Genomic DNA, 26,532 nt, shown 5'->3' on the forward strand with positions numbered 1-26,532 from the left:
ATGGCTGGAGTTTCTGGGGGCAATTTGGAAGACGCAGGAAAGATACTTCTCAAAGATGAATAGTTATTCTAAAGGCAGAATGACGCAACCTTGGCTGACAAGGAAAGTTGAAGACAGCATGAATGGAAAAGAGATATATATAATGTAACAAAAAAATTGTGGGAAGTTAGAGGATTTGGAAGTTAAAAAAAAGCAATAGAAGGCAACTAAAAGTCATAAAGAGAGAAAAGATGAAATATGAAGGTATGCCAGCCAATAATATAAAAGAGGATGCCAATTTTTTTCTCACATATACTGTATAAAGAGTTAAGCTGAGACAGGAGTGGATATCGGACTACTGGAAAATGACACTGGAAATGTAATAATGGTGGATGAACTTAATATACATTTTGCATCAGTGTTTATTTTGGAAGACATTAGCAGTATGCCAGAAATTTGAGATTGTCAGGGGGCAGGAGTAAGTGTGCTAAAGAGAAGGTGCTTGGGAAACTGTAAGGTCTCAAGGTAGATAAGTCACCTGGACAGGATGGACTGCACCACAGGGTTCTGAAAGAAGTAGCTGAAAAGATTGTGGAAGCATTAGTAATGATCCTTCAAGAATTTCCATTCTGCCACCTAGCAGAAGTGAAAGGAATCAATGTGCATATTATTCTCTTAATGGGAAAAAAATTGGGCTATAAACATGCAGGAGTAGTGTGTGTTTAAGTGCCTTGCTCAAGGACATACACGTTGCCTTGGCTGAGGCTCGAACTAACAACCTTCAGATCACTAGCCCAAAGCCTTAACCACTTGGCCACGTGCCAACACAAAAAGGTCAGACCTCACTTGGAGTATCATGAGCAATTTTTGGCTCCTTATCTTTGAAAAGATGTGCTGGTATTAGAGAGGGTCTAGAGGAGGTTCACACAAATTATTCTGGGAATGAAAGGGTTAATATATGAGGAGAGTTTGATGGCTCTGGGCCTGTGCTAACTGGAGCTTAGAAGAACATGGGGGATATCATTGAAACTTATTGAATACAGTATTGAACAGTCTAAAGAGAATGGATGTGGGGAGGACATTTCTTATAGTGGGTGAATCTAAGATCAGAGGGCACAGCCTCAGAATTGAGGGATGTCTATTTATACCAAAGATGGGGAGGAATTTCTTTAGCCAGAGAGAAGTGAATTTGTGGAATTCATTGCCATGAACAGCTGTGGAGGTCAAGTCATTGAGTATATTTAAAGCGGAAGTTGACAGATTCCTGATTAGTCAGGGAGTCAAATTTTATAGGGAGAAGGCAGGAGAATGGGATTGAGAGGGATATTAAATCAGTCTTATGTTCTTATGGTATAACAACCTTGCACTAAACGTCAATAGGTCCAAGGAAAGCTGAATTCAAGGGAACACACACCAGTCCTCATTGAGGGATCAGTAGTGGAAGGGGTGAGCAGTCTTTAAGTGCCTAGGTGTCACCATCTCTGGGGATCTATTCTGGGCCCAACATTGATGCAATTCATTAGGAGTTTTAAGCAGATTTCTAAGATTCACTGAGCTGGTTCTATTTTCGTATGGAATGGAGGGACCACAGCACAGGATCATTAAAAGCTGCAGAAAGTTATAAACTCAATCTAGCTCCATTGTCGTGAAATTTGTTGTTCTGTGGCAGCAGTACGTTGCAATACATAATTTTAAAACTTTAAATTACAATAAATATATAGTAAAAATATTAAATTGATTAAGTAGTGCAGAAAGAGAGCAAATGAAAGAGTGAAGTACTATTCATGGGTTCAGTGGATGGGAGGAAGCTGTCCCTGAACTGTTGAGTGTATGTCTTCAGGCTCCTGTACCTGCTCCTTTATGGTAGCACTGAGAAAAGGGCATATCCTGGGTGAGGTGGGTCCTTAATGTTTTTGAAACATCATCTTTTGAAGTTGTCCTGGATGCTCAGGAGGCTAATGCTTGTGATGTGTTGGAGAATAAGTTGATTTCACTTGTTGATTTTAATACTTCTTTTGAATTAGAATTAGGCAATCAGTCGAAATTTCAGGGGTCAGTAGCAATTTAAGAAGAAAAACAAGTGTAAGCCATAATAGTGATTCTGTAGTCAAGTATAGGCAATACCAGACAAATGCCATAGATTTCCTTTCCTGAAAAGCAATGATGAACCAGGTACATTTTTATAACCATAACCATATAACCATATAACAATCACAGCACGGAAACAGGCCATCTTGGCCCTCCTAGTCCGTGCCGAACCCTTAATCTCACTTAGTCCTACCTACCCGCACTCAGCCCATAACCCTCCACTCCTTTCCTGTCCATATACCTATCCAATTTTACCTTAAGTGACACAACTGAACTGGCCTCTACTACTTCTACAGGAAGCTCATTCCACACAGCTATCACTCTTTGAGTAAAGAAATACCCCCTCGTGTTTCCCTTAAACTTCTGCCCCTTAACTCTCAATCATGTCCTCTAGTTTGAATCTCCCCTACTCTCAATGGAAACAGCCTGTTCACGTCAACTCTATCTATCCCTCTCAAAATTTTAAATACCTCGATCAAATCCCCCCTCAACCTTCTACGCTCCAATGAATAGAGACCTTTCTCTGTAACTTAATTGCTGAAACCCAGGTAACATCCTAGTAAATCGTCTCTGCACTCTCTCTAATTTATTGATATCTTTCCTATAATTCGGTGACCAGAACTGCACACAATATTCCAAATTTGGCCTTACCAATGCCTTGTACAACTTTAGCATTACATCCCAACTTCTGTACTCAATGCTTTGATTTATAAAGGCTAGCGTTCCAAAAGCCCTCTTCACCACCCTATCTACATGAGACTCCACTTTCAGAGAACTATGCACAGTTATTCCTAGATCTCTCTGTTCCTCTGCATTCCTCAATGCCCTCCCTACCATTTACTCTGTATGTTCTATTTGGATTATTCCTGCCAAAATGTAGAACCTCACACTTCTCAGCATTAAACTCCATCTGCCAACGTTCAGCCCATTCTTCTAATTGGCATAAATCTCCCTGCAAGCTTTGAAAATCCACCTCATTATCCACAACACCTCCTACCTTAGTATCATCGGCATGCTTACTAATCCAATTTACCACCCCATCATTATTGCAATCTGATTATTGCAATCTGGAAGTTTCAAACTTTTACTGCAACTAACTTACACTCTAGATAAATTTCATTACATTAATTTTTAATTGCCCAGAGCCATAGTGGGATCAAAAATCCAGGATTCTAATTTTCCTTACATATTGGAGGCTGACTTGTTAGATACTATTATGAATATGAACCCTTTGATAAAAGGTTCTATTGGAAGAATTTATAATTTATTATTACAACGGGATAAGCATCCTTTACTTAAGATTAAACAGGATTGGAAGAAGGAACTCAATTTGACTTTTATTTGGGAGGATTGGACGCAGAATCTGAAGCTGGTTAACTCTTCTTCGATCTGCACTAATCATTCACTGATTTAATTTAAAATTGTACATCGTTACCATTTAATGAAGGAGAGACTTTCTAAAATATTTCCCAATGTTGACAAGTATTGTGATAGATGTAAAACTGAGTTAGCTACACTTATACATATGTTCTGGTCATGTTCTATATTAAAACAGTTTTGGAAGGCAGTCTTTTCGACAATTTCTAAAGCACTCAGAATCAACTTACAATCTAATAAACTGACTGCTTTTTAGAATAATTCCTCAAAATATCCATGGAATTTCTGTGTCTGACCAACGTTATTGCGTTTATTACATTGATAGCTAGGAGGGCCATCTTGTTGAAATGGAAGGATATATCAGCTCCTATTTTGTCACAATGGTTCTCTCAAGTGATACTGTGTCTTGGCTTGGAGAAAATTAGAAGTCGAACCTTTGAACCTTTATTTGATTTTGAGAAGAGATGGGGCTTATTTGCTCGTTATTATAACTTCAGTTAACTGATAGATTTCCTCCATAATCTAAGTGTAAATTTTTTTTCTTGATATATCTTTCTTTCTTGTTGGTGGCTTAATGTTTATTTTCAGAAGCTTTTTGTATGATGCATGGCTCCGGGGTTGTACCCCCAATGGGTTTCTTTTTTCTCTCTCACTTTTCTTGCTTAGTAGGGTTCTTTTTATTCACAAAGATTTTCAATCTTTAAGGTAATTTCTTTTTTTGGAGGCATTGTAAGTGTTGGTGATTCGATGTACTTGTGTTATTTTCAATAATAATAATAATAAAAAGATTTGAAAAGAAAAAAAAAAGAAAAAAAGAAAAATCCAGGATTCTGCATGCTAGTCAAGAAACATAAATACTATGCTATTTTACAATCACATACCTATTTGAAATTGGCTGTTGATATCCTTGCAGCAAAGCTTTCATGTGAAGAAATTTGAATCATTTGTCCTACCCATTTGAAGTATGCTGTACATGGAGTCATATAGCTCATGCTAACTCATCAATTCTAACCTCATTTACCAGCATTCAGTCTGGAGCCTTTTATATCTTGGCATTTCATATCCTTGTCTAAATGTTCTTAAGTGTGAGAGTTTCTACTTCTATGACCCTTCCAGGCAGCGCTTTCCAAATTTCAATCACCATCTGGGTGAAAAATAAGTTTTCCTTAGATTCCAAGTAAACATCTTACTCTTCACCTTAAAGCTAATGCTTTTCTTACACGTTAAAACACTAAAGTTTTTAACAGATTTCAATGAAAGACCTGTACCCAGCTATCCTGTTGCTTTCTGTTATACCTAATACACTTGTGTGTACCAATATTTTGCAGTGACAGACCTGTACCTACTAGTAATGTATTCTTGTGTGACGTTATGCATTCATTTTTCAGAATGTAAAACCTTTAAGAAACCTAATGAAAGATTCCTTATATTTCTCACTGTTTCCTCGTGATTGCTCACTCACTGTCTTCTGTTCTCCTCTTAGCACATTCAGGAAGTTGCTTTCAATTTTTTTTTGCAATAGATTTTCTGGAGAGATTTCAAGGGGACAACAAGCTGCATCATTTTAAGTACACTGATTTCTACTTCTGCTCCTTCAAATCATTGTCTTGAGTGAGATTGTAAATATTATTGATTTCTTTCTTATTGATGGACTGCCTTGCACCTCTTGGTTCAACTAATGTAAAATTTAACTGCTTCAGTCATATTAACTTAGCCTGACTTTTTTAAAATATAATGCAGATTATATCAGTTCCAATTAGATGAAACAAAAGTGCTAGTCATCGGTTTCCAATAGTTTCAAAGACATATCTTTCAAACTATTAAAGATATTTGTACTACATCTGTTTTTCTGACAATTTTGAGCCTTGTTTTCTTTGAACATGGAAGCATAATTTGTTTATGGTTTATAGTTTTGATGGCAATCATGCAGAAAATGATGTTGTCCAACAACATCTTTTCATTGATATTCTTCACAGTTATTGTCATTGATAAATCAATTCTATTGGCTGCTGTTGCACATCCAGAAACCATCTATAGCCTAATGCAGAACATAGTCATAAAAGGAATGCTACTTAAAATTAAGGCATGCCTAAATCACGCTGTTGCTGAGATCCATACATAGTCATCATTGTATGGTCTGCAGCTCTTGACAGCAATTCACATCAGCTCCACTAACACAGTTTTACTACAGCACAGCTCCTCAAGTCCAGATAATTATGCTGTATGTAACTCCTTCAACAGGGAGAATGACTGCACAGTGGATTGGCTATTGGTTCTGCTCATTATTCAAGTACCAATGTGCTGAGAATCTGAATCAATAAATATTCCTTTATTCTGTCAGGTGCATCACCTCATAGCGAGTACCTAAGATACCCCTTAACTTTAACTTTGTTCTTTTGAGCTGCTGCTGCTACAGTACTAAAAGTGTTTGTTTTGATTAGTAATCATTTTGTTAAAACAGAAAATGCTGGAAACACTGAACAGGTCAGGCTGTACCTGTGGAAAGCAAAACAGTTATTCTTTTTGGATTGCAATCTGGAATATTTAGTTTCATTTTTACTTTCATTTACTATTTTATCAAATTTGCCTTGAACCCATCATCCTGATGTTTTCTTCAGACTTCTGACTGACCATTTTTGAATGTTTTATCAGGTGAGAGAAATTTGATGTCCATCATGGCATCACTTGGTTCAATTAATGTAAATATAAGATGATAAATCAGAATGTTACAATATTTAAAGGGGAAATTGCATTATAGCAGGAAGCAATATCAGCCGAACTACAAAATATTGGCTAGAGGAACAAAGAAATCCATTTAATCAATTCAAGCACAATTTCCTTGATATATTCACTCACTGTGTATAAATCACATAAAGTGCATTTACAGCAATTTCCATTCCTTTTGAATTAGCTACTTAAGCTAGAACCTGTTTGGAAATTTTCACTTAATAATTCACTTCAAACAGAGAACAAGATATGCTGCTAGGAAGCGCCCAACAATAAAGTATTTACTGAACTGGAGCTAAATTGATGTGCAAGTGAAGATGCACCAAATTAATGCATATCATTAAGACGGATGCCATAGTAGCATAGCAGTTAGTGTGACACTATTACAATTCCGGAGGCTGGTATTTAATTCTGGTGCTGACTCTAAGGAGTTTACATGTTCTCCCCATGAACTGTGTGGGCTTCCTCTGTGTGCACTGGTTTCCTCCCACAGTCCAAAGATGTACCTGTTAGTATGCTAATTGATCATCATAAACTGTTCTGTGGTGAGGCTAGTATTAAATAGATGGGCTGCTGTGTGGTGCAGCTTGTTGGGCTGGAAGGGACTGTTCCACAGTATATCTCTAAATAAATAAATAAACAAACAAACAAATAAATAGAAAGATAGCTAGATAAATAAATAGATAAATAAATGTCAATCAGGCTTCAGATTATCTGAGCAACGGGATAAACATGCGTGAAACAACACATCCTAACACCTTCATCATTGTTTTGGGAGATTATAACCAGGCCAGTCTGAAAAAAAATCACTAAGCAATTACCATCAACAGATGACTTGCAATACCAGAGGAAACAACATACTGGACGATTGCCTACCGTGCTAATTCACGGGAAGTCTGATCACCTGGCTGTACTTCTACTCCCTGAGTATAGGCAGAGACTGAAGTCTGTAACACCAGTAGTGAGGACCAAGAAGGATTGGACAAGGGAAGCACAAGAGCGCCTACAGGACTGCTTTGAATCTGTGGACTGGACTGTATTTAGGGATTCATCTTTGAACCTGGATGAGTATGTTGCATTTGTTACTGACTTCATTAAAACCTTTGTGGATGAGTGTGTGCCTACAAAGGCTTACTGCACATTCCCAAACCAAAACCCGTGGATGAGCCAGAAAATGCGTCATCTGCTGAAGCCTAGATCTATGGCATTCAAGCCTGGTGATCCAGGCTTGTACCAGAAAACCAGGTACGATCTGTGGAGGGCAATTTCAAGGGCAATGAAACAATTTTGAATGAGGTTGGAGGCAACATCTAATGCATGACAACTCTGACAAGGCTTGTAAGATATTACTTCCTACAAAGTGAAACCCAATAGCATGAATGGCAGCGATGCTTCACTATCAGATGAACTTCAATGCCTTCCATGCACGCTTTGAAAGGGAGAACACAATTACAGCTGTGAAGATCCCTGCTGCACCTGATGACCCTGTGATCTCTGTCTCAGAGGCCAATGTTAGGCTGTCTTTAAAGAGAGTGAACCCTCGCAAAGTGGAAAGTCCCAATGCAGTAACTTCTAAGGCTCTGAAAACCTGTGCCAGCCAACTGGTGGGAGTATTCAAGGATATTTTCAATCTTTCACTGCTTCGGGTGGAAGTTCCCACTTACTTCAAAAAGGCAACAATTATACCAGTGCCTAAGAGGAATAATGTGAGCTGCCTTAATGACTATCACCTGGTAGCACTCACATCTACAGTGATGAAATGCTTTGAGAGGTTGGTCATGACTACACTGAACTCCTGCCTCAGCAAGGACCTGGACTCATTGTAATTTGCCTATCGCCACAATAGGTCAATGGCAGACGCAATCTCAATGGCTCACCACACAGCTTTAGACCACCTGGACAACACAAACACTTAAGTCAGGATGCTGTTCATCGACTATAGCTCAGCATTTAATACCATCATTTCCACAATCCTGATTGAGAAGTTGCAGAATCTGGGCCTCTGTACCTCCCTCTGCAATTGGACCCTTGATTTCCTAACCGGAAGACCACAATCTGTGTTGATTGGTGATAACACCTCCACCTTGCTGACAATCAACACTGGCACACCTCAGGGCTGTGTGTGTAGCACACTGCTCTACTCTCTAGATTCCCATGACTGCGTGGCTAGGCATAGCTCAAATACCATCTATAAATTTGCTGATGATACAACCATTGGTGGTAGAATCTCAGGTGGTGACAAGAGGGCATACAGGAGTGAGATATGCCAACTAATGGAGTGGTGCTGCAGCAACAGCTTGGCACTCAATGTCAGTAAGATGAAAGAGCGTATTGTGGACTACCGGAAAGGTAAGACGAAGGAACACATACCAATCCTCATAGAGAATCAGAAGTGGAAAGAGTGAGCAGTTTCAAGTTCCTGGGTGTCAAGATCTCTGAGGATCTTCTATAGTAAGGACATGTTCGGCACAGCTTTGTGGGCTGAAGGGCCTGTATTGTGGTGTAGGTTTTCAATCTCTGAGGATCTAACCTAGTCCCAACATATTGATGCAGTTATAAAGAAGGCAGTTATAAAGCGGCTATACTTCATTAGGAGTATGAAGAGATTTGGCATGTCAACAAATACACTCAAAAACTTCTATACATGTACTGTGGAGAGCATTCTGACAGGCTGCATCACTGTCTGGTATGGGGAGTGTGGGGGGGGGGGGGGTGCCGTTACTGCACAGGACCGAAAGAAGCTGCAAAGGGTTGTAAATTTAGTCAGCTTCATCTTGGGTACTAGCCTACAAAGTCCCCAGGACATCCTCAAGAAGAGGTGTCTCAAAAAGGCAGCATCTGTTAAGGATCTCCAGCAGCTAGGGCAAGCCCTTTTCTCACTGTTACCATCAGGTAGGAGGTACAGAAGCCTGAAGGCACACACTCAGCGATTCAGGAGCAGCTTCTTCCCCTCTGCCATCCAACTCCTAAATGGACATTGAAGCCTTGGACACTACCTCACTTTTTAAAAAAATATATAGTATTTCTGATTTTTGCACAATTTCTACTCTATTCAATATATGCATACTGTATAAGTATACTGAATAAGATTTACTTATTTAGGTATTATTATTATTGTTATTTGTTTTTTTTCTTCTAGATTATGTATTGCATTGAACTGCTGCTACTAAGTCAACAAATTTCACGTCACATGCGGGTGATAATAAACCTGATTCTGATTCTGAAATAGACACACAGATCAATCAATCAATCAATCAGTTAAGTAACAGATAGATCTCAAGCTGTTCAACAGGCTTTATCTCTTCATAAGATCATCACTGAATAATCTCAGTCCCTTATTGTTACCAGTTATAAGGTACTCACTGTAAACCTTGATTTTAATACACTGCACAATCAGGCAGAGTTGCAGTCTGATTCTAACACTTAACACAGCCTAATTTTCAATAATGTACATTGTAATCTTTATGATTAAGAATGGCTGGCAGTGAAAGGCACTGACTGGACTTGCTTTCTGGTTCACGTTCCAACAGAATCAGTATGAATAAGGAGTGAAGGCAAGAACAGTTGGGGGAGAATATGCATTAAACTTGATGCACTTGCATTGCTTGTTTTTTTCTCTATGCTAAACATGTGTTTTTGTGTTATTACTGTTCTCTGTTTAAAACACTCTCTTGCAATGCTCCAGTGGAAAAAAATAGTGTGTTACAAGGATTTTTGCTCCTCTGGTCAAAGGAAGGTTATTTACAGAGGATACCCGTGTAAAGTACATGATATTTCCTAAATGGACTCACCTAGACAACAGCAATTTGAAACTAATAACATTTGACAAAGCAATGCAGAGAATGTTTGCACACCTTACATGACATCTGCGCACTTAAGCTTTGAATGCTAAGAATAGTAATAGCCTTAATACATGAATCATCTTCTCAAATGTTAACGTCAAGAGCAATGACTGATCTAATTTTTTTAAGAATTCAGAATACGTTACCAAAAACGTAAATGCCACACCTGGATTTTAGCATAAGAATAAGCTTGTAGATGGATAGCCCAGCTATAAATTGTCAGTGCCTGTTTGTAGATTAGCTCTGTAGTGCTCAGTAAGTCTCACACAAGACAAGAGGTGAGTTTTCATTATTTGAAATAGTCTCTATTTAAGTTGAATAAGTTAAATGTAAAATTAAGCAAATTGATTTTGAGAAATAATTTTATGGTTAATTATCTCTCATGACATTTGATGTCAGCTGTATAGTAATATCTCAGGGTCAGGTTTAATTTGATTCAAAATGAAACAAAATGCTGTAAGTACTCTGCAGGTCAAATGATATATGGGGGAGAAAAATTGTTAATGTTTCAGATCAACTTTTCATCTAAATTATTTTGAAAGACCATTGCCCCAAAATACTAACTCTCAATCTTCACAGCTACTGAGTATTTACTGTAATTTCTCTTTTCTTTTAACATCCCAAAATCTGTGGAGTTTTCCTTTGCCAATGGCTTTGTTGTGATTAGTTCAGGCAAACTGCAGAATTGCTTAGAATTTATTTCTATAGTTGTGAGAAAGTTCACGTCTTCTGAGCATGCAAGTGGGGAAGTTCTGAACTTCCTCACTGCTGATTGAAGCTATCTATCCAACAGCAGCCTGGCAGCAGAATATGACTTACTGCCAATCTCCATCAGTTATACTGAGAAATCAGCAGGTTCAATGTTTTTATTCAGTTCAAAAGAGATCAGTGGTTGTGAGGAAGATGGATAAATTTCAGTCAATTTGCATTTAAGTGTAGTTCATTGATAATAATTTTAATAATATAGTATTTAATAGTATATTCAAGGCATTGTTATGGTGTTCATAATTTGAAGGTGCTGTGTTGTATAGGGCTTCACAAAATCATTTAGATCCAGTTTTGTTGAGGAAGCTCTTGTGAAGCATCTGCTCAAAGTATGGACATGTCCATTAGGGTCCCGGAGAAGAGTCTCAATGCATAACGTTAGCAGTTCATTCCCTCCATAGATGTTGCCTGGCTTACTGAGTTCCTCCACCATTTGGTGTGTGTTGCTCAACATTTCCAGCATCTGCAGAATCTCTAGTGTCTCCAGTAGAGGAAGGCCATTGGCAAATGCAGAAAGAAGGATGGCAAGCGCAGGAAAAGGGATGGCAAGCTTCAGCTGTTCACTGCTGCAGGAATTTTGGCTCGTTCGATCAGTTGTGTCTCATGTTTCTGCTTATAATTGAGTTCATACAAACCAGAGATTCATGGATTTATAGATATTAAGAAAATTAAGAGATTAGTGCAGGAAAGTGCATTAAGGTGGAAGATCAGTCATGACTTTAAAGAATGGCAGAGCAGGGGGCCAGACAGCATACTCCTGGTCCTAATGCTTACACTCATGTATGTCTGTCCAAAAGTTAAAACTCATTTCAAAACAGTTCTTGCAATAGAATTGTCTGATGAATTTTTAATGTTTATCAAATGCTCATACGAAGAGGTGAGGAATTTGTACTATTTACAAGTGAGGTGCAATAATCTTCAATCTGGTGCTGCTGCAACTTATTTTCTGCTACTTATCTATTTAATACTGTTTCTCTATTACTGTTTTGTTTTTATCTACCGCTTTATTTAATTGCCTGAGAGGAATCCAAACAGAGTTTCATTGTACCTATGTATAATGACAATAAAGATCATTCAGTTCAATTATATTTGCATTCCTGGTTTTAAAATGCCTGATACAATCAGTAAAACTTGCACCCCAAGGCTCTAATAAGCATATTGACAATGCGCAGTATGTAGATGATAACCTTATTAAAATTTTATTCTTTTTTATCTTCCATTAATATCACCAGAAAGTGTATCAGTTGAACTATGCTCCCTGCATGTAGTATTTTCTCCCCACATTTTTCTTTTGACCCCTCATGTCAACAGCACTGAAATGTGCAAAGATTTTAAACACAATTCTGCAGTTCGTGGCTTCATGAAGTTCAGACTCCAGATTATGAAAATGTACATAAACCCACGGATGCCACCATACCTTTCCAACATTTTTTCCCATCATCAGTATCTTCGGTCTCACAGTTAAGAAAAGGTGCTGATCTATGGAACTACTAGATGTTGGAAACATGCCAGTAGTTTTTCAAGCAGCTTGGTCTGTAAACAATATTTTCATTTCACTTGTTTATCAGATCATCAAGATTCTTTTTTGCTTTTTTACAGGATTCCCCTGTCGACTTTGGCAAGCAATGATGCAGAAAACAGTGCCGTTTGTTTCCAAAGCAGTGAAGGTCATGTCATTTATTGCCATTGGTATGTTGGTCTTCTTAGTTCCTCTTGTATAATCTCAGAAAATATCAGCAGCCCTAATGCAAGTTATAATTTCGAAGAATGCGTTAAATGTAAGCAATTCATTGTAGATTATGTAATGGCTCTGGGTACCTTAAGTAACTAACCTTGAGGGAATCAGTTAAAAGAGCTTAAGCCACAGCACCTTTAAAACACAAAAACTGTGTACTTCCCACAGCAGGGAGAATGGTCTGTGCAATTGTACTGCTCAGTACTCAGCTGCAAATAAGAGATCTACCTAAATGAATATTCCTCCCATAAACTATGCCCTGTAAAGTGTGACACTTTATGATATGCTTATGATATGCCAACTTCATAACCACTGTATGCATACTTATATATGCTGAAATGTGGTGTGTTCTGTTCCTGGGCTGATTTATGGGATTTTAATCTATTCTTCTAATGTTTTTTTTCAGGTTTTTTACTGATCACTTTCACCACCAAGCTGGTAAGAGAAATGTTTGCAGTAAATGAAAATAAGAAAAAAAAATCATAGATGCTTGAAATCTAAATTAAAAACTGAATGCACTTGGCTGGTCAGCTAGAAGCTGTAATAAGAGAAACAGTTATTGTTCTGCTCAAGGATTTTGGACCTGTAGCTTTAACAGTTTCCCTTTCCACTAATGTTGCTTGGCCAGCTCTCCAGCATGTCTATACCTTTATATAAGAGACAGAGTGGTACGGCGAGTAGATCAGCTGCCTCACAACTCCAGAGACTGGGGTTCAATACCGACCTTGGGTGCTGGCTGTTTGCATGTTCCCCCTCTCAATAATCTATTTATTCACAATAAGTTACCTTTAGTATGTAGGTGGATGGTATATACTAAGGGGTGTTGATAAGAATGTGAATAGAATAAAAAACTGGGATGTATTAGGATTAATGTGTATGAGTCAGTGTGGAATTGGTGTGCCACAGCATCCGTTTCCATGTGGAGCCCCTCAGAATGAAGGGCATCCAACTAAAGATAATATAAATCTGTGATAAATGTAAGAGTTCACATTACAACCAACATTAGTCTGATGACAATTATTATACAACATTTGATGGGAAACGTGAAAGGCAGCAAAGAAAAATTAGGCTTAATTCCCTGTCACTATCTATAAACATAATAAGAACCTTCCAAATGGAATTTTCTCCCCAAGTACACTGATCATGAAAGGCTTGAACCAAAGCATCTGTGATTTGTTTACTCTCTATTGAGCTAGTGTGATATACAACAAATATTAAAAGTGCAGTTTTCTATCCTACAGAGTTATTGTGAGAAACAGACGCAAAATCGCAAGATGATTAATGCACATTGGAGAGTAAAACGCGCCACTAGTAAGTATAATAATACATAATTCAAATTTTTTACTGATTCACAGTATCTAGAAGTTAGTTTGGTCACTTGGAAAAATAGCATTAAAGAATCTCTTGATCTGTTAATGTGACATCATTGCTGCCCCATAAACCCTATCTCCTAAGCTGAAGATCTGTGCAGAAGCCAAATGCAACGATGCTTTGAGCAGTATGTTCTCAGCAATGACATGTTGATGAAGCAACAAGCCCACCTCCCTGCACACTACCTGAATGTAAAGAGCATTTTCCAAATCATTTCTTAATCCTTCACAAGTGCAATGAACTCTGTGGCTTTCATTAAAGATGGAATGGAATTGTTACAACCACTATTTTTGTGGATTCAAATCAAATCGCAACTAAACTGAATTGCAGCATTTGATTCCTTTTTGATCCTTGGAATAATCCATTTTAATTCATGCCAATTCTTCTTGTATTCAGTCTTTAATTATAGTAATTATTTTCAGAAAAATTTTAAATGTAATCTGGATGACCTGGTTTTCCTTCTGATTGGTTCCATCCCTCACTTTCAGTGTACTCACACAAGGAATGTGTTTGTTTTCACAGACTGCTCCACTGGGGTCATAACAGAAAACAATACCAGAGAACCAGATCTACCCGCAAGATATACAGAGAAGGAGCTGGATTTATGTTTGGATAAGGAAGTGCTGTCTAAAAAGCTTTCTGAACTGGGAAATATAGCTTTTAGTACTCCTCAACTTAAGGTTCTGAAGAAGAAATTAGGAGCGGTAAGTCAACCTGATATGAAAATAATCCTTTTCCCCCTGAATGCTCACAGTACCAGCTGTACTCCATGCATTACACAAGATTCATTAATACAATTAATACAAATTCTACATTAGAGTTGTTTAAAATTGAATGGGACCTCAGTTTCACCTTATACTTGCCTAGAAGGCTATGTATTTGCTTAGCATATTAATTTAATGAGATTTCATAAAATATTCCTGTAAGACCCAATAATGGCAATGAAAGGATAACTAGATGCAACATGGAGTACAAATGGGTGAAAACTTAATCAGTAAAATACTAAGGCATTATCTGCTGTAAACCATTATGCTCTATAGCCTACACAATCCTATCACATAGTTATATTTGGGAAAGTGTTGAAAATATACTTTTTTGGAACTTTTAAACCATAAACTGACTCAATAAATATGAACTTTTGAAACAGCTTTATCCAGGTGGACTGCCACAAGATCAGATTCTACGTCTGGGATTCATTATCACTGTGTATGGACCTGAGGAAATTAGCACGTGGAATATAACAGATCCGGATACCCTTGCATATGTTATTTCTAACAGTCCAAATTTTAATACGGTATGATTTGTAGCAATTCTTGCACTTACTATTGAATTAAACATTTGCTTTAATTATTACTGTGCAATGATGGACAGTAAACTTGGATTAGAATAGAATTCATTTTAGGGTCCAATAATTGGTAAGATTCTCTTCATCAGATGCATTAAATATTTTTCTTTGAGGGAACAGGGATGTATTCTGTTCATCTGACATATTACTTCCTGATATTATTGCTATTTAGGGTCAGTCACAGTGAGATTGCTGAATAAAGAATAAAACAGCTCAGGTGGGTACACTCCGTGGCCACTTCATTAGGTACTTGAATACAAGTATCTCATCAGCCAATCACGTGGCAGCAATTCAAAGCATAAACAAATATTTACATGGTCAAAAGGTTCAGTTGTTGTTCAGACCAAACATTGGAATGAGGAAGAAATGTGACCTAAGTGACCTTGACTGTAGAATGATTGTTGGTGCCAGACAGGGTAATTTGACTATCTCAGAAACTGCTTCTTTCCTGGGATTTTCACACTGAACAGTCTCTAGAGTACACAAGAATGGTGCAAAAAACACACAAAAAAATCCAGTGAATGGTAGTTCCCTGGGTGGAAATACCTTGTTAATGAGAGAGATTAAAGGAGGATGACCAGTCTGTTTCAAGCTGACAGGAAGGTGACAGTAATACAGTAATTCAAATAACCACACATCACAACAGTGGTGTGCAGAAGAGCATCACTGAATGCACAACAGGTTGAATCTTGAAGTGAATGTGCTACAGCAGCAGTACCCCAGTACCTAATAAAGTGGCCTCTGTGTGTATTTCACCCTTCAGGAATCTCAATTCTAGCACAGTTTAGTGATTTCAACAACAGGGTAACTGGAAATGCAGAACTAGTCACTTTATATATGAAGAAGTAAGTTTGCACATATTTATTTATTTACTTATTTAGAGATGTAGCATGGAGTATGCCCTTCCAGGAACCCCTAACAACCCCAATTTAACCCTAACCTAATCACAGGACAATTTACAATAATTAATTAACCTACCCAGTACGTATTTGGACTGAGGGGAAGACGCACGCATTCCATGGGGAGGACATACTGAGACTTCTTACAAAGAGCACTGGAATTGAACTCTGAACTCTGACGCCGCAAGCTGTAAAAGCATTACGCTAGCTGCTGCACTACCATGACGACCAATTTTCTGTTTCAGTCTTGCATTGCCAGGAAGCACAAGATATCAGCTGCAAATTGATACACCCTGACATACTGTATTTCATAAACCAATTTGAAAATGTGAAAAGAATTAACAGCAAGTTAGGAAATTAAGTCCATACTCAGTATAAAAAGATAATCATCTGAAATTAAAAATTTTCTTCCTTTTCAGACAGTAGCAGTTCTCAGAAATTATGCACAGAAATCTGGGATACTGACCTCAACTGTGTTGGATACAATTAATGGTAAAATTTTGTGCAGTCTGAGTGAAGAGATTCTTCAAACAATCCCTCCTGCTGAATTAAAGTGAGTGTTGTTTAAAACTACCCCACTATCTGCTCTTTCAGTTACATATGCAAACTTATTGCATTGGCATCAACTGATTGATGGCAATGCAATAAATCTGAGAATTCAATATAAGCTTGAAATGAATTAGGTGAATCACAGTTAAGCTCTTGGTTCACAGATGGCATATGTTAAATAAAACATCTTGATGCTATGAGTTGCTTGAACAGATGCAGAAAATGAAGAAAAAGTTGACTCTTGACTATGTTGCAATAAAATGACCCACAAAATATGTGAAAGTCTGAATAGGAGTTTCCTGTTCAAACTCAGCATTGTTGAACATCGGTGAATACAGAAAATAAGCATTGCTATCATTCTTTTTGTAGGAAAGCCAAACCATTAAATATTTCCACATGCACTCAGCGAAAGAAGGATATAATCTATGGAGTTGCAAAAATTGCTTTCCAAGATCAGGCTAATAATTTCAATGCCTATTATCCTCGCATCAAGCCATATATCTGTAAGTCTCATTGCAATCTGATGCAATGTTTGATGAATTATTAAAACAATATATTTTTCTGCACTGAAATCTATGTCAAATTTTGCTGTTATTACTAATGCTTTATACTACAAATAATAAAGCTGTGTGTTCTTTTCTCTTAAAGCTGGTGCAAAAGCAACTGATTTACAGAGATTGGCTGATGGAGATATCAACATGGACTATGCAACCTTTAGCACACTCAATCCAGTGGAAGTAGAAGTAGGTATCTGAAGGATCATTTGATATTTTATTGCATTCTGCATGAGCCTGATTTTAAATTCACAAATTAATTAACAAACAAATTAACATACCACTAGTGGACAGGATTCATGCAATTCCTCCCAGGAGTTGGAGATGCAGAAGTTTCAGTTCTTCCACGGCAGGAGGAGTTACTCATATTTCAAATACAGTTGAGATAAGATTAAGTAAACTCAAGGCTGCTATCCTATAATTAAATGAAGGATGTACAAAAAAAATCTAGTTGCCTCTGCAGTTCAGCTATGAATATGGGAAATGTGTTAAACAAGCAGCCTACTCCCTTTCATTGGTTTTATTGCAGCCGACGATCAACTGAATCCATCTTAAACAATTCATAGAACCATTGACACAATACTTTACAGCAGTTACCATTGAACAGACTAACACCAGGACTGAAGTAGTAGTCATCAGAATCATATCATTAATGAATTAAACTTTGAGCACAAAGGTGTGAGTGATATTATACGAGTAGATGCAGGAAATGAGGTTAAATAGATCTGGATAGAGTAATTCACACAAATGTGATTTGGACTCTGGAGAGTGTCCTATTTGCACATTTTTGTTTGCATATGCTACTGGCTTCACAATATCCTCCTATGACAGCTGATTATAGACAAAAGTGAATTCATAATGTTGATGTCTCTCTACTGCCATTTTTTCTCTGCCAGAAACTCTCTGCTAGTGATATCAGGAAACTACTTGGAAAAAATCTAAATGAACTTAAAACAAATGAGAAAGCTTCAATAGTGCAGCGATGGATTTATGCACACACATCTGAAGAGGTGGAAAGTCTTGGAATTGGTCTACAGGGAGGTCTATCACTAGCTGGAATTGGAAATATAGTTTTTCCTGAAGGTAAGTTCCTTTTATTTCATTCTTTTGTAGGCTCACAAGAAAACTGGGTAGAATCTAAGTGTGGCTAATAACTCGATATGATAATAATGGAAACATATTTTAATACATTGTCATCATTTCAGTTACACTTGTGCACACACACACACACACACACACACACACACACACACACACACACACACACACACACACACACACACACACACACACACACACACACACACACACACACACACACCGGAGGAATTCCAAGGGTGAGATAGTATCTGTGTAGGGCACTTTGTGTGCTGCTCCAGATTCCAGCATCTATGGTCTCTTGTGCCTCTTGATTCACAATCATTGCTATTCAGATTTGACCCCAATACAATTGTGTATAGAACCAGTTGACAAAATTCCATTTTTAAATAAATGACATGCAAGAAATAATGAATTTGAAAACATTGATGTGAAATTTATAAAAGATATAATTTTTAAAATGTTCAATGAGACAATGAGATTTGAAGGAAACTGTTGAAGGTAACCACTAATATCATGTTTTTCATTTTATTTTCCAGATCCTGATTTCAATGCTGCTTCAAGCAACAGCTACAGCATCCTGCTCTCCTTTTGCATAATTGTGATGAGCATTACAATGCAGTCCATTTTATAAACTGGGATTCAACCCACTTCTGCTTTTTAACTGATAAATGGAGAGAATCAGAACTCACTGAAGGATTTGAATGAAGGTTTAGGAATTTCAGAATGAATAGTGTATTGTTTGCCTAACAATCCATTGTGGACTAGCTTGAAACCAACTTTTATGACAATGCTTTGAATATGAAGCAGAAGATAAAGAATCGGGATTAATATGTAAAAAAATCCTTTTCATGCCGTAAATCACAATAACGTGAACTCCATGGCCCATTGGATGGTGAAGGCAAATTGAGTTATTGCACTTAATAACATATGGATAGATATTTGCCTAAATGAATGACTGGATATTTCACAGAGACTACCTCACACTAAATATCCTGAATAGTTTCCTAGTATGTTTTCCATGAATTCTGTCATTCTTTGATGAGATTAGGGGGAACAATGGATTGTAACTAAACTGACAATTATATGAAAACAACCAGTAAAATATTTTGCTTTCCAGATTTTTATTCATGTTCTGTTCTCACAATCCTTAGAAGAAGATTATATCAGGATATTGCTATAACTTACATTTATCTTTGAAGACTCTATCTGGGCACACATACAGAGCACATGCATTGTAAAGTTGAGGCATCACCATCAATTGTGTGCAAACCATACTTGTTCAGCAGCAAAGAATCTCAAATGGCATTGTTGATCATGAGCACGAATTCTATTAGATCTTATTAAATGCAATATTGTTGAAGCCATTAGTAGTGCAGAACTGGATGTCTCCGTTAACTTAGTTCAGCTCAGTGTTTATGGGATTATGATATCATGTTGTCTCAGTGGTTTGTAATTGAAAAGGGGAGAAAAAACATTAAGAGTTGTCACTCTAAATCATTATCTAAGTTATCCACTTGGAAAATATAAATTTTAGATCAGCTTTGGGCCAAGGCATTTGCCATTACTGATTCGAACAAACTTGAAACAATCTTGTTATTCTGCTTACAATTAAAAATGAAAGTAGGAAAAGGCAAAGACCACTTTTCTGTCTGCCTTATATTCTGGCCATAGTTGAGAATGAAACATAAAATGTTGTCTAAGATTATTGTATTTACTCTCTATATTGAGTTTACCACTCTGGAGTTCATTGAGTTTATTCATTGTTGCATTATCTTTCAGCTATTTATTTTTTGGATAACATACCTACTTATTGATTCTATGTAAATATTATTCAAATAATGTATATTTTTATTTACAATAAAAGCAAAGTGAACCATGCTTTGTTAACCCTGTTATCGATAATAAATAGTGTTATGACAAAAATATCAACAATGCTACAAACAGTAAAGCAAAACATTAGGTCCTGTTAAGAATCCATGGGTCGTGAAGATGACACTCTTCTTTCATACGTTTCCACATATACTTGGTTACAACTTGTTTATGCTGATTCAACTTTCATAGCAAAAGAGAACATGGACTGGAGAAATTAAACTTCTTAAAAAGGCCATGAATGGAACAGACAGAAGAAGTTCCTGTTGTAGAATATACCAACTTCTTAAGGGTTTGAGGATGGTGCTGCTTTAACCAAATGCCTTTCAGAAATTAAGATATCCAAACAAGACAAGTGCCCTTCAATAGCTACACAGAGCAAAAGAAATCTAAACAACAGAAATATCACAAAATGATGGAAGATCATCCATTTGAAATATTGACAGTTTCTTGAATCACAGATGCTTTAAGGCTTGCTGAGCATTTTAATGTAATTTTGTGTTGGTTAATAAAAATAAGGATCAAGATGCAGGAAGGGCAAAATTGGACTGTGAAGACTAGGCAGGAAATGATAAGTTGTAATGGAATGAAAGAAAAGCAAGGAGATTCACAAGTATAGAAACCAATCAAAATAATTTTTAAAAATAAATAAAATTTTTCCCCAACTAATTCCAAATTAACTATCAAATATAAATAGGTAACAGAAATAAAGGGAATGGGAATATTACAATATGTTCAAAACTCCTTGCTTATCTTAAACCTGAAAAACCTAACAAAAGCAATCACTACTGGATTTTGTGATGGGAAATGAAGCATGATAGATCAGACAATTAAGTACCATTTGGCACCCTATAGCCAATGGCAATCACAACATTAAGCTTTGATGGTCAAGCATTAAAGTAATACGTTAAAATAGTGAAAATTTGAAACTTGAGAAGGTAAACTTGAAAAAAATGCAATTAACATGGTTGAACAACAATGAGAACTATTTAATAAAGATTATCAATAGATTTAGAAAGAAATATGTTGCAATGAACAAAAACAAAGATGCTAACCATTGGTAAAACGAAATGATGACGTCTTGGAACTCACCTCCGACCAGAAAGTCAGTTGGACCAGCCACATAAATAACCTGGCTCGAAGAGCAGGAGAAAGGCTAGATACTCTGTTGGGAGTTTCACATAACTAATATGCACAAAAACTTTCCGTAATCTTCAAAGTATAAGCTAGCAAAATGGTTGAATAGTTTCCATTTACCTCGAAGAATGCAGCTCCAACATCTCTAAAGAAACGGATCACCACCCAGAACCAAGGAACCACTGACTGCTACCCAATCCAGCACTGTAAACATTCATTTCTGAATCAGCACACCATCTATAAAATACACTGCAGTCAACACCTGTCTAACTGAGTCCAAAAACATTTCCCTAAACCAAGGCCTCTACTACAAAGACAAAGGAAGCAGATGCACAGGAACACCACCATTTACACGAACAAGTCGCATACCATTCTAACTTAAAAAATCATCATTCTTTCTTCATCTTTTGGTCTAAATCTCGAAACTCCTTTCTCAACAGCATCATCGGAAGGGTTGCAATGGTTCTAGAAAGTGGTCCATCACCATCTTTTCAAAAGCTATTAGGTTCAGGTGCTAGCTTCTAAAAAATGAAATGTTGTAATTGTAAACTGATACTAGTATGTGTTAAAAGAACAATTAAGCAAGTAAAAGAGACAATAAAATTATATTGAAAAGGAACGTATGGAACTAAATTAGTATGCTATAGGCACATTAGTAACAGTAATCACAGTTTGGACTGCACCCAATCCGTGAACAGGAGCACAAGAAGAAATAGCATCTTCACACAGGTCCACGATTGAACCTTACATAGAGAGGGGGTAGTTATTCAGGTGATCGTAATTATTCAGGGATGCTTTGTGAAATGCACATTTGCTCTCTCAGACCTCAGAAATTCCCTCCAAAGGAAACTATGGTATTCAAAAATGAAACAGAATTGTAACCCCTCTCCAGAAAATGGTAATGAAAGCAGAATCATTAACAAATGGATATGATAGAAAAAAAATTCCACTTTTGCTTTTCTAAGCTTATCCTCCCTGCCTCCATCCACCTTGTATAATTGTTGCATAACTGGTTGTTTCAACATCCAATAGGAGCAAGCTCCTATTCAAAGAAGAGACACAATTAAGTTGCCTGAAATTTATTTATACTTCTAAATCTCAGGATTGTCAGAACCTGAAAACTAATTAGAAGTGGCAATCATATCCAACAACATCTCTGCATGCATTCGTGCCAAACACGCCGCACCTATGTTCAGACATTTTGCAAATTTGAGAGAAAAGACCTCACCCTTCCTTAGGTTATAGTCCACTTAGTCATAACTAGAACATGGCACAACAATTGTAACAAGATTGCAGGAAATTACATGTTCTTAAAGATACAGAACTTTTGGGGACTCAGACAGCCATCATTTACTTTTCTGGGTCTCCCTGATGTTGTCAATAGAATGCAATGTTTGGTGGGTTGTATAATGAACACCAGTTGCATATTGCCTATTTTGTGCTAATGATTATAGAGCATTTATATTCTGTGGTCTTCACTTTTAATCTACTTTTCCTTCGTTATTATACCGGGGAGTTTCAGAACAAAGCAAAGCCAGTAAAATATATTCAATTTCTTAGTTTCTTTGGCTTTCAGTTTTATTTGTAATAAACTGATAACTCTTGAAATATTGTTGAAAAAAATAATTTACAAAACTAGAAACTCTGCATTTATTTCCCAAAAAGTATGTTGGCAAAGGAAAGTTTCAGATAATTATATAAATATATCAACACACAAATTTGTCTTCAATTCTGGTCCTCCATTTAGCTATGTTTTTGCGAATTGGATTATAACTACAACTGTATATTTCCATCAAACCAACACAACAACAACATCTTACTCCCTGTCAGCAAGTCCAAGAAGCTGAATATAGACTTCAGAAGAAGGAAGCTAAAAGGTCCATGAGCCAGTCCCTATCAGTGGATCAGAGGTAGAGAGATTTAGGAACTTAAATTCCTAGGTGCAATTATTTCGGAGGGCCTGTCCTGGGCCTAGCACATAAGTGCAATTATAAAGAAAGCATAGCAGCGCATCTGCTTCCTTAGGAAGTTGTGGAGATTTGGCGTGGCATCTAAAACTTTGACAGACTTCTATAGATGTGTAGTGGAAAGTATATAGACTCGCTGCATCACAGTCTGGTTTGGAAACACCAATGCCCTTGAACGGAAAATCCAACAAAAAAATACTGGATATGGTTTAGTCCATCATGGGTAAATCCCTCCCAACCATTGAAAACATCCACATGAAACACCGTCACAGGAAAGCAGCATCTATCATCAGGGACTCCCACCACCCAGAACTTGTCCATTCTCACTTCTGCCATCAGGAAGAAGGTATAGGAGCCTCTGGACTCACACCAGCCAGGTTTAGGAATAGTTACTACCCCTCAACCATCAGGGTCTAGAACAAAAGGGGATAACTATACTCTACTTCATTTGCTCTATCACTGGAATGTTCCCACACCTATGGACTCACTTTCAAGGACTCTTCATCTCATGTTCTTGATACTTATTGCTTAATTATTTATTATTATTATTATTATTATTATTATTATTTATTTTTGTATCTGCACAGCTTGTTGTCTTCTGCACTCTGGTTAACACCCTAGTTAGGTGGTTATTCTACAGATTTATTGAATGTGCCCTCAAGAAAATGAATCTTAGGGTTATATATGGTGATATACTGTATGTGTTCTTTGATAATATAATTTATTGTGAACTTTGATAACCTTTCACTTGCATATTGTCAATGATATATCTATTTTTGCTTTAAAAATATTCATTGGGCCTGCTGGAATTGACCAGATGAAGTGGAAAGTAACAAAAAACTAGTGACTTCAGAGAAAAATAAAATTTGATTCTCTTTTGAAAATAAATGACCCCCTAATTTTTAACAATAAAACTCTGTATCAGATATTTTGGCAGCAAGAAATATCTTTCCTGTGCACCAAATCCCTTTAGAATGTTATTAAGTTCCATTAACAGTAAACAAAAAAAGCATTCTTTGAGTTTTATTAACTACCTGCCACACCTGCATACCGGCCTTTTGAAAATTAAATATCAAGATACCCTGAGCGTTCTGTATCTCAGAGCTCTGTAATTTATCACCATGTAGTTATTATGCTTCTTTTTTTTTTGCTCAAGACTATTCCATGTGCCTCATTTGCCAGATATTTGCTGTTTACATGATGTTCTTTTATTGTGCATTGGGTGTTGATATTTTCTTTGACCGGGTTCCATGGTGTTTCTTTGTTTCATGGCTGTCTGTGGGAAGAAGAATCTCAGGGTTGTACACTTCATATATACTTTGATAACAGTGTACTTTGAAACTTTAACCTCCTCATGTCTTCCTCTCAGATAATTTTTTTAACCCATCTTCAAGTTTCATTAACAAATTTAACAGCCATTCCTCAAGGCCTTAATCTAAGACATTTGTATAAATTGTAGAAGTAGAGACCATAGCTCATCATGCTGCTGATTCCTACAGAACATCATTTGTTATATATAGCTACATACAAGAACATCTATTTATAACTACTTTCCTTATCATGTAAGCCAGCCGATCTTCCATCCAGGACAATACATCTCCATTTACACAATGAACTCATTAATCCACAATAGCCTTAGTCCAAAGTCTTCTGCAAACCTAAGTCTATGCACCAGTTCCACTTTACACATAGTGCATTGAACTTATTATGACAGGATAAGGCCATTTGGTCCATCAGTTTAGTCCAATATCCTCTTTGCATTCCCCTGCAACTCTGCCCATCAACTACCTTTAGATTCTTTTGCCATTTACCCACACTAGGTATAATTTATAGAAGCCAATTAACCAAAAAGCACATACTTGGGGTGTCAGGGCTAACAAGAATAACCCTACAGTCACAGGAAGGATGTGTAAACTCTACACAGAGAGCACCCAAAGTTATTACTGTACCCAGGTCCTGAGGATACACTATTACAGCATATTCTATGTAATTCTCTGCCTCAGGGGGCTTTGGAGGCTAGATCATTGGGGTTACCCAAACAGGAAGTAGAAAAATTTGTGACAAGAATATCAGAATGTTGAGGGCTATGGGGAACTGACACAGAAGATGAGATAAGGCCCAGGACAGATCAGCCTTGATCACATTGATTGGTAGATTAGGTTTCAGAGTCCATTCCTGATCCTATTTTCCTAACTTCCAATGCTGCATCACCAGGCCACCTTTCAAATAACTTCAATAAACTGAGGTTAACAAGATTTTCCATTGATTAAAAAAAGGAGGAGCATCCAAGGTTTCTTGGAACAATAAAAGACCTAGAGAAAAAGAACTTGGTGCCACAATAACATAATAGTTAGCATGATGCTATTGCAGCTCAGAGCATTCTGGAGTTTGGAGTTCAATTCCAGCATCTTCAAGAGAAATTTATGCAGCAAACTGTTTCAGATGTCTTAGGGGCCATTGAGAAACGTACGTGGTGGCAGGTTTGCACGTAAAGCAGCCTTCAGGACTAATCCAACAGCAATCCTCTTTTATTTTCCCTACATCCTACTCAATTCTCCCAAAATTCTATCATTCATATATGCATTTTGGAGACAATTTAGAATGGCCAGTTTACATAATCAACCTCCCTACCTTTGGAAGGAAACTGGTGTACCCATGGAAGAAATACTCACTGTCAAAGAGAGAACTTGTAAACTCCACGCAGATTGCACCAGAGGTCAGGACTGAAGCAGTGTTGCTAGATCTGTGAGGAGGCAATATACAGGCAGAACAATAGCAAGAAGTAGTGCAGGAATCCCCTGCAGTCATCTCCCTCCAAAACAGAGAGACCGCTTTGGACTCCGCTGGGGGAGATGGTTCGTCAGGAGATGGCAACAGTAGCCAGGATCATGACACCATGAGAGGCTCTGCTGCACAAGCCGGCAGCAAAAAGGGTGTCAGAGATATTGTGTTAGGGGATTCCACGGTAAGAGAAATAGACAGGAGCTTCTGTCTGTGCAAGTGAGACTCCCAATTGGTGTATTGACTCCCAGGTGCACCAGTCAGGGATGTCTCAGAGCATTCTGGAAGGGGAGAGTGAACAGCCAGTTGCCATGATGCTTTTAGATACCAAAGGCAGAGACAAAAGGTGGGAGGAGGTCCTACAAGCCAAATTTAAGGAGGTGTGAGATAAATTAAAAAGCAAGACATCAAAAGTAATAATCTCAGGATTGTTTCCAGTGCTACGT

At 37.3% G+C, this 26,532-nt stretch overlaps 1 protein-coding gene and 1 long non-coding RNA gene across 2 annotated transcripts; both read left to right on the forward strand.

The window, feature by feature from the left end:
- The first annotated feature begins 12,918 nt into the window (after positions 1 to 12,918).
- Positions 12,919 to 14,563, forward strand: LOC132398814 (uncharacterized). The gene is made up of 3 exons (XR_009513805.1): positions 12,919 to 12,951; positions 13,755 to 13,824; positions 14,407 to 14,563. It is a non-coding gene; the product is annotated as an uncharacterized LOC132398814 (long non-coding RNA).
- A 2,796-nt stretch (positions 14,564 to 17,359) lies between these two features.
- LOC132398815 (mesothelin-like) lies at positions 17,360 to 18,976 on the forward strand. The gene is made up of 3 exons (XM_059978655.1): positions 17,360 to 17,420; positions 18,128 to 18,314; positions 18,869 to 18,976. Exons 1-3 carry the CDS (start codon positions 17,376 to 17,378, stop codon positions 18,961 to 18,963), a joined length of 327 nt encoding a protein of 108 aa, XP_059834638.1. The 5' UTR covers positions 17,360 to 17,375; the 3' UTR covers positions 18,964 to 18,976.
- The last annotated feature ends 7,556 nt before the right edge of the window (positions 18,977 to 26,532 follow it).

Source organism: Hypanus sabinus, chromosome 9 (assembly GCF_030144855.1).
Source record: "Hypanus sabinus isolate sHypSab1 chromosome 9, sHypSab1.hap1, whole genome shotgun sequence".
Taxonomy (NCBI): Eukaryota; Metazoa; Chordata; class Chondrichthyes; order Myliobatiformes; family Dasyatidae; genus Hypanus; species Hypanus sabinus.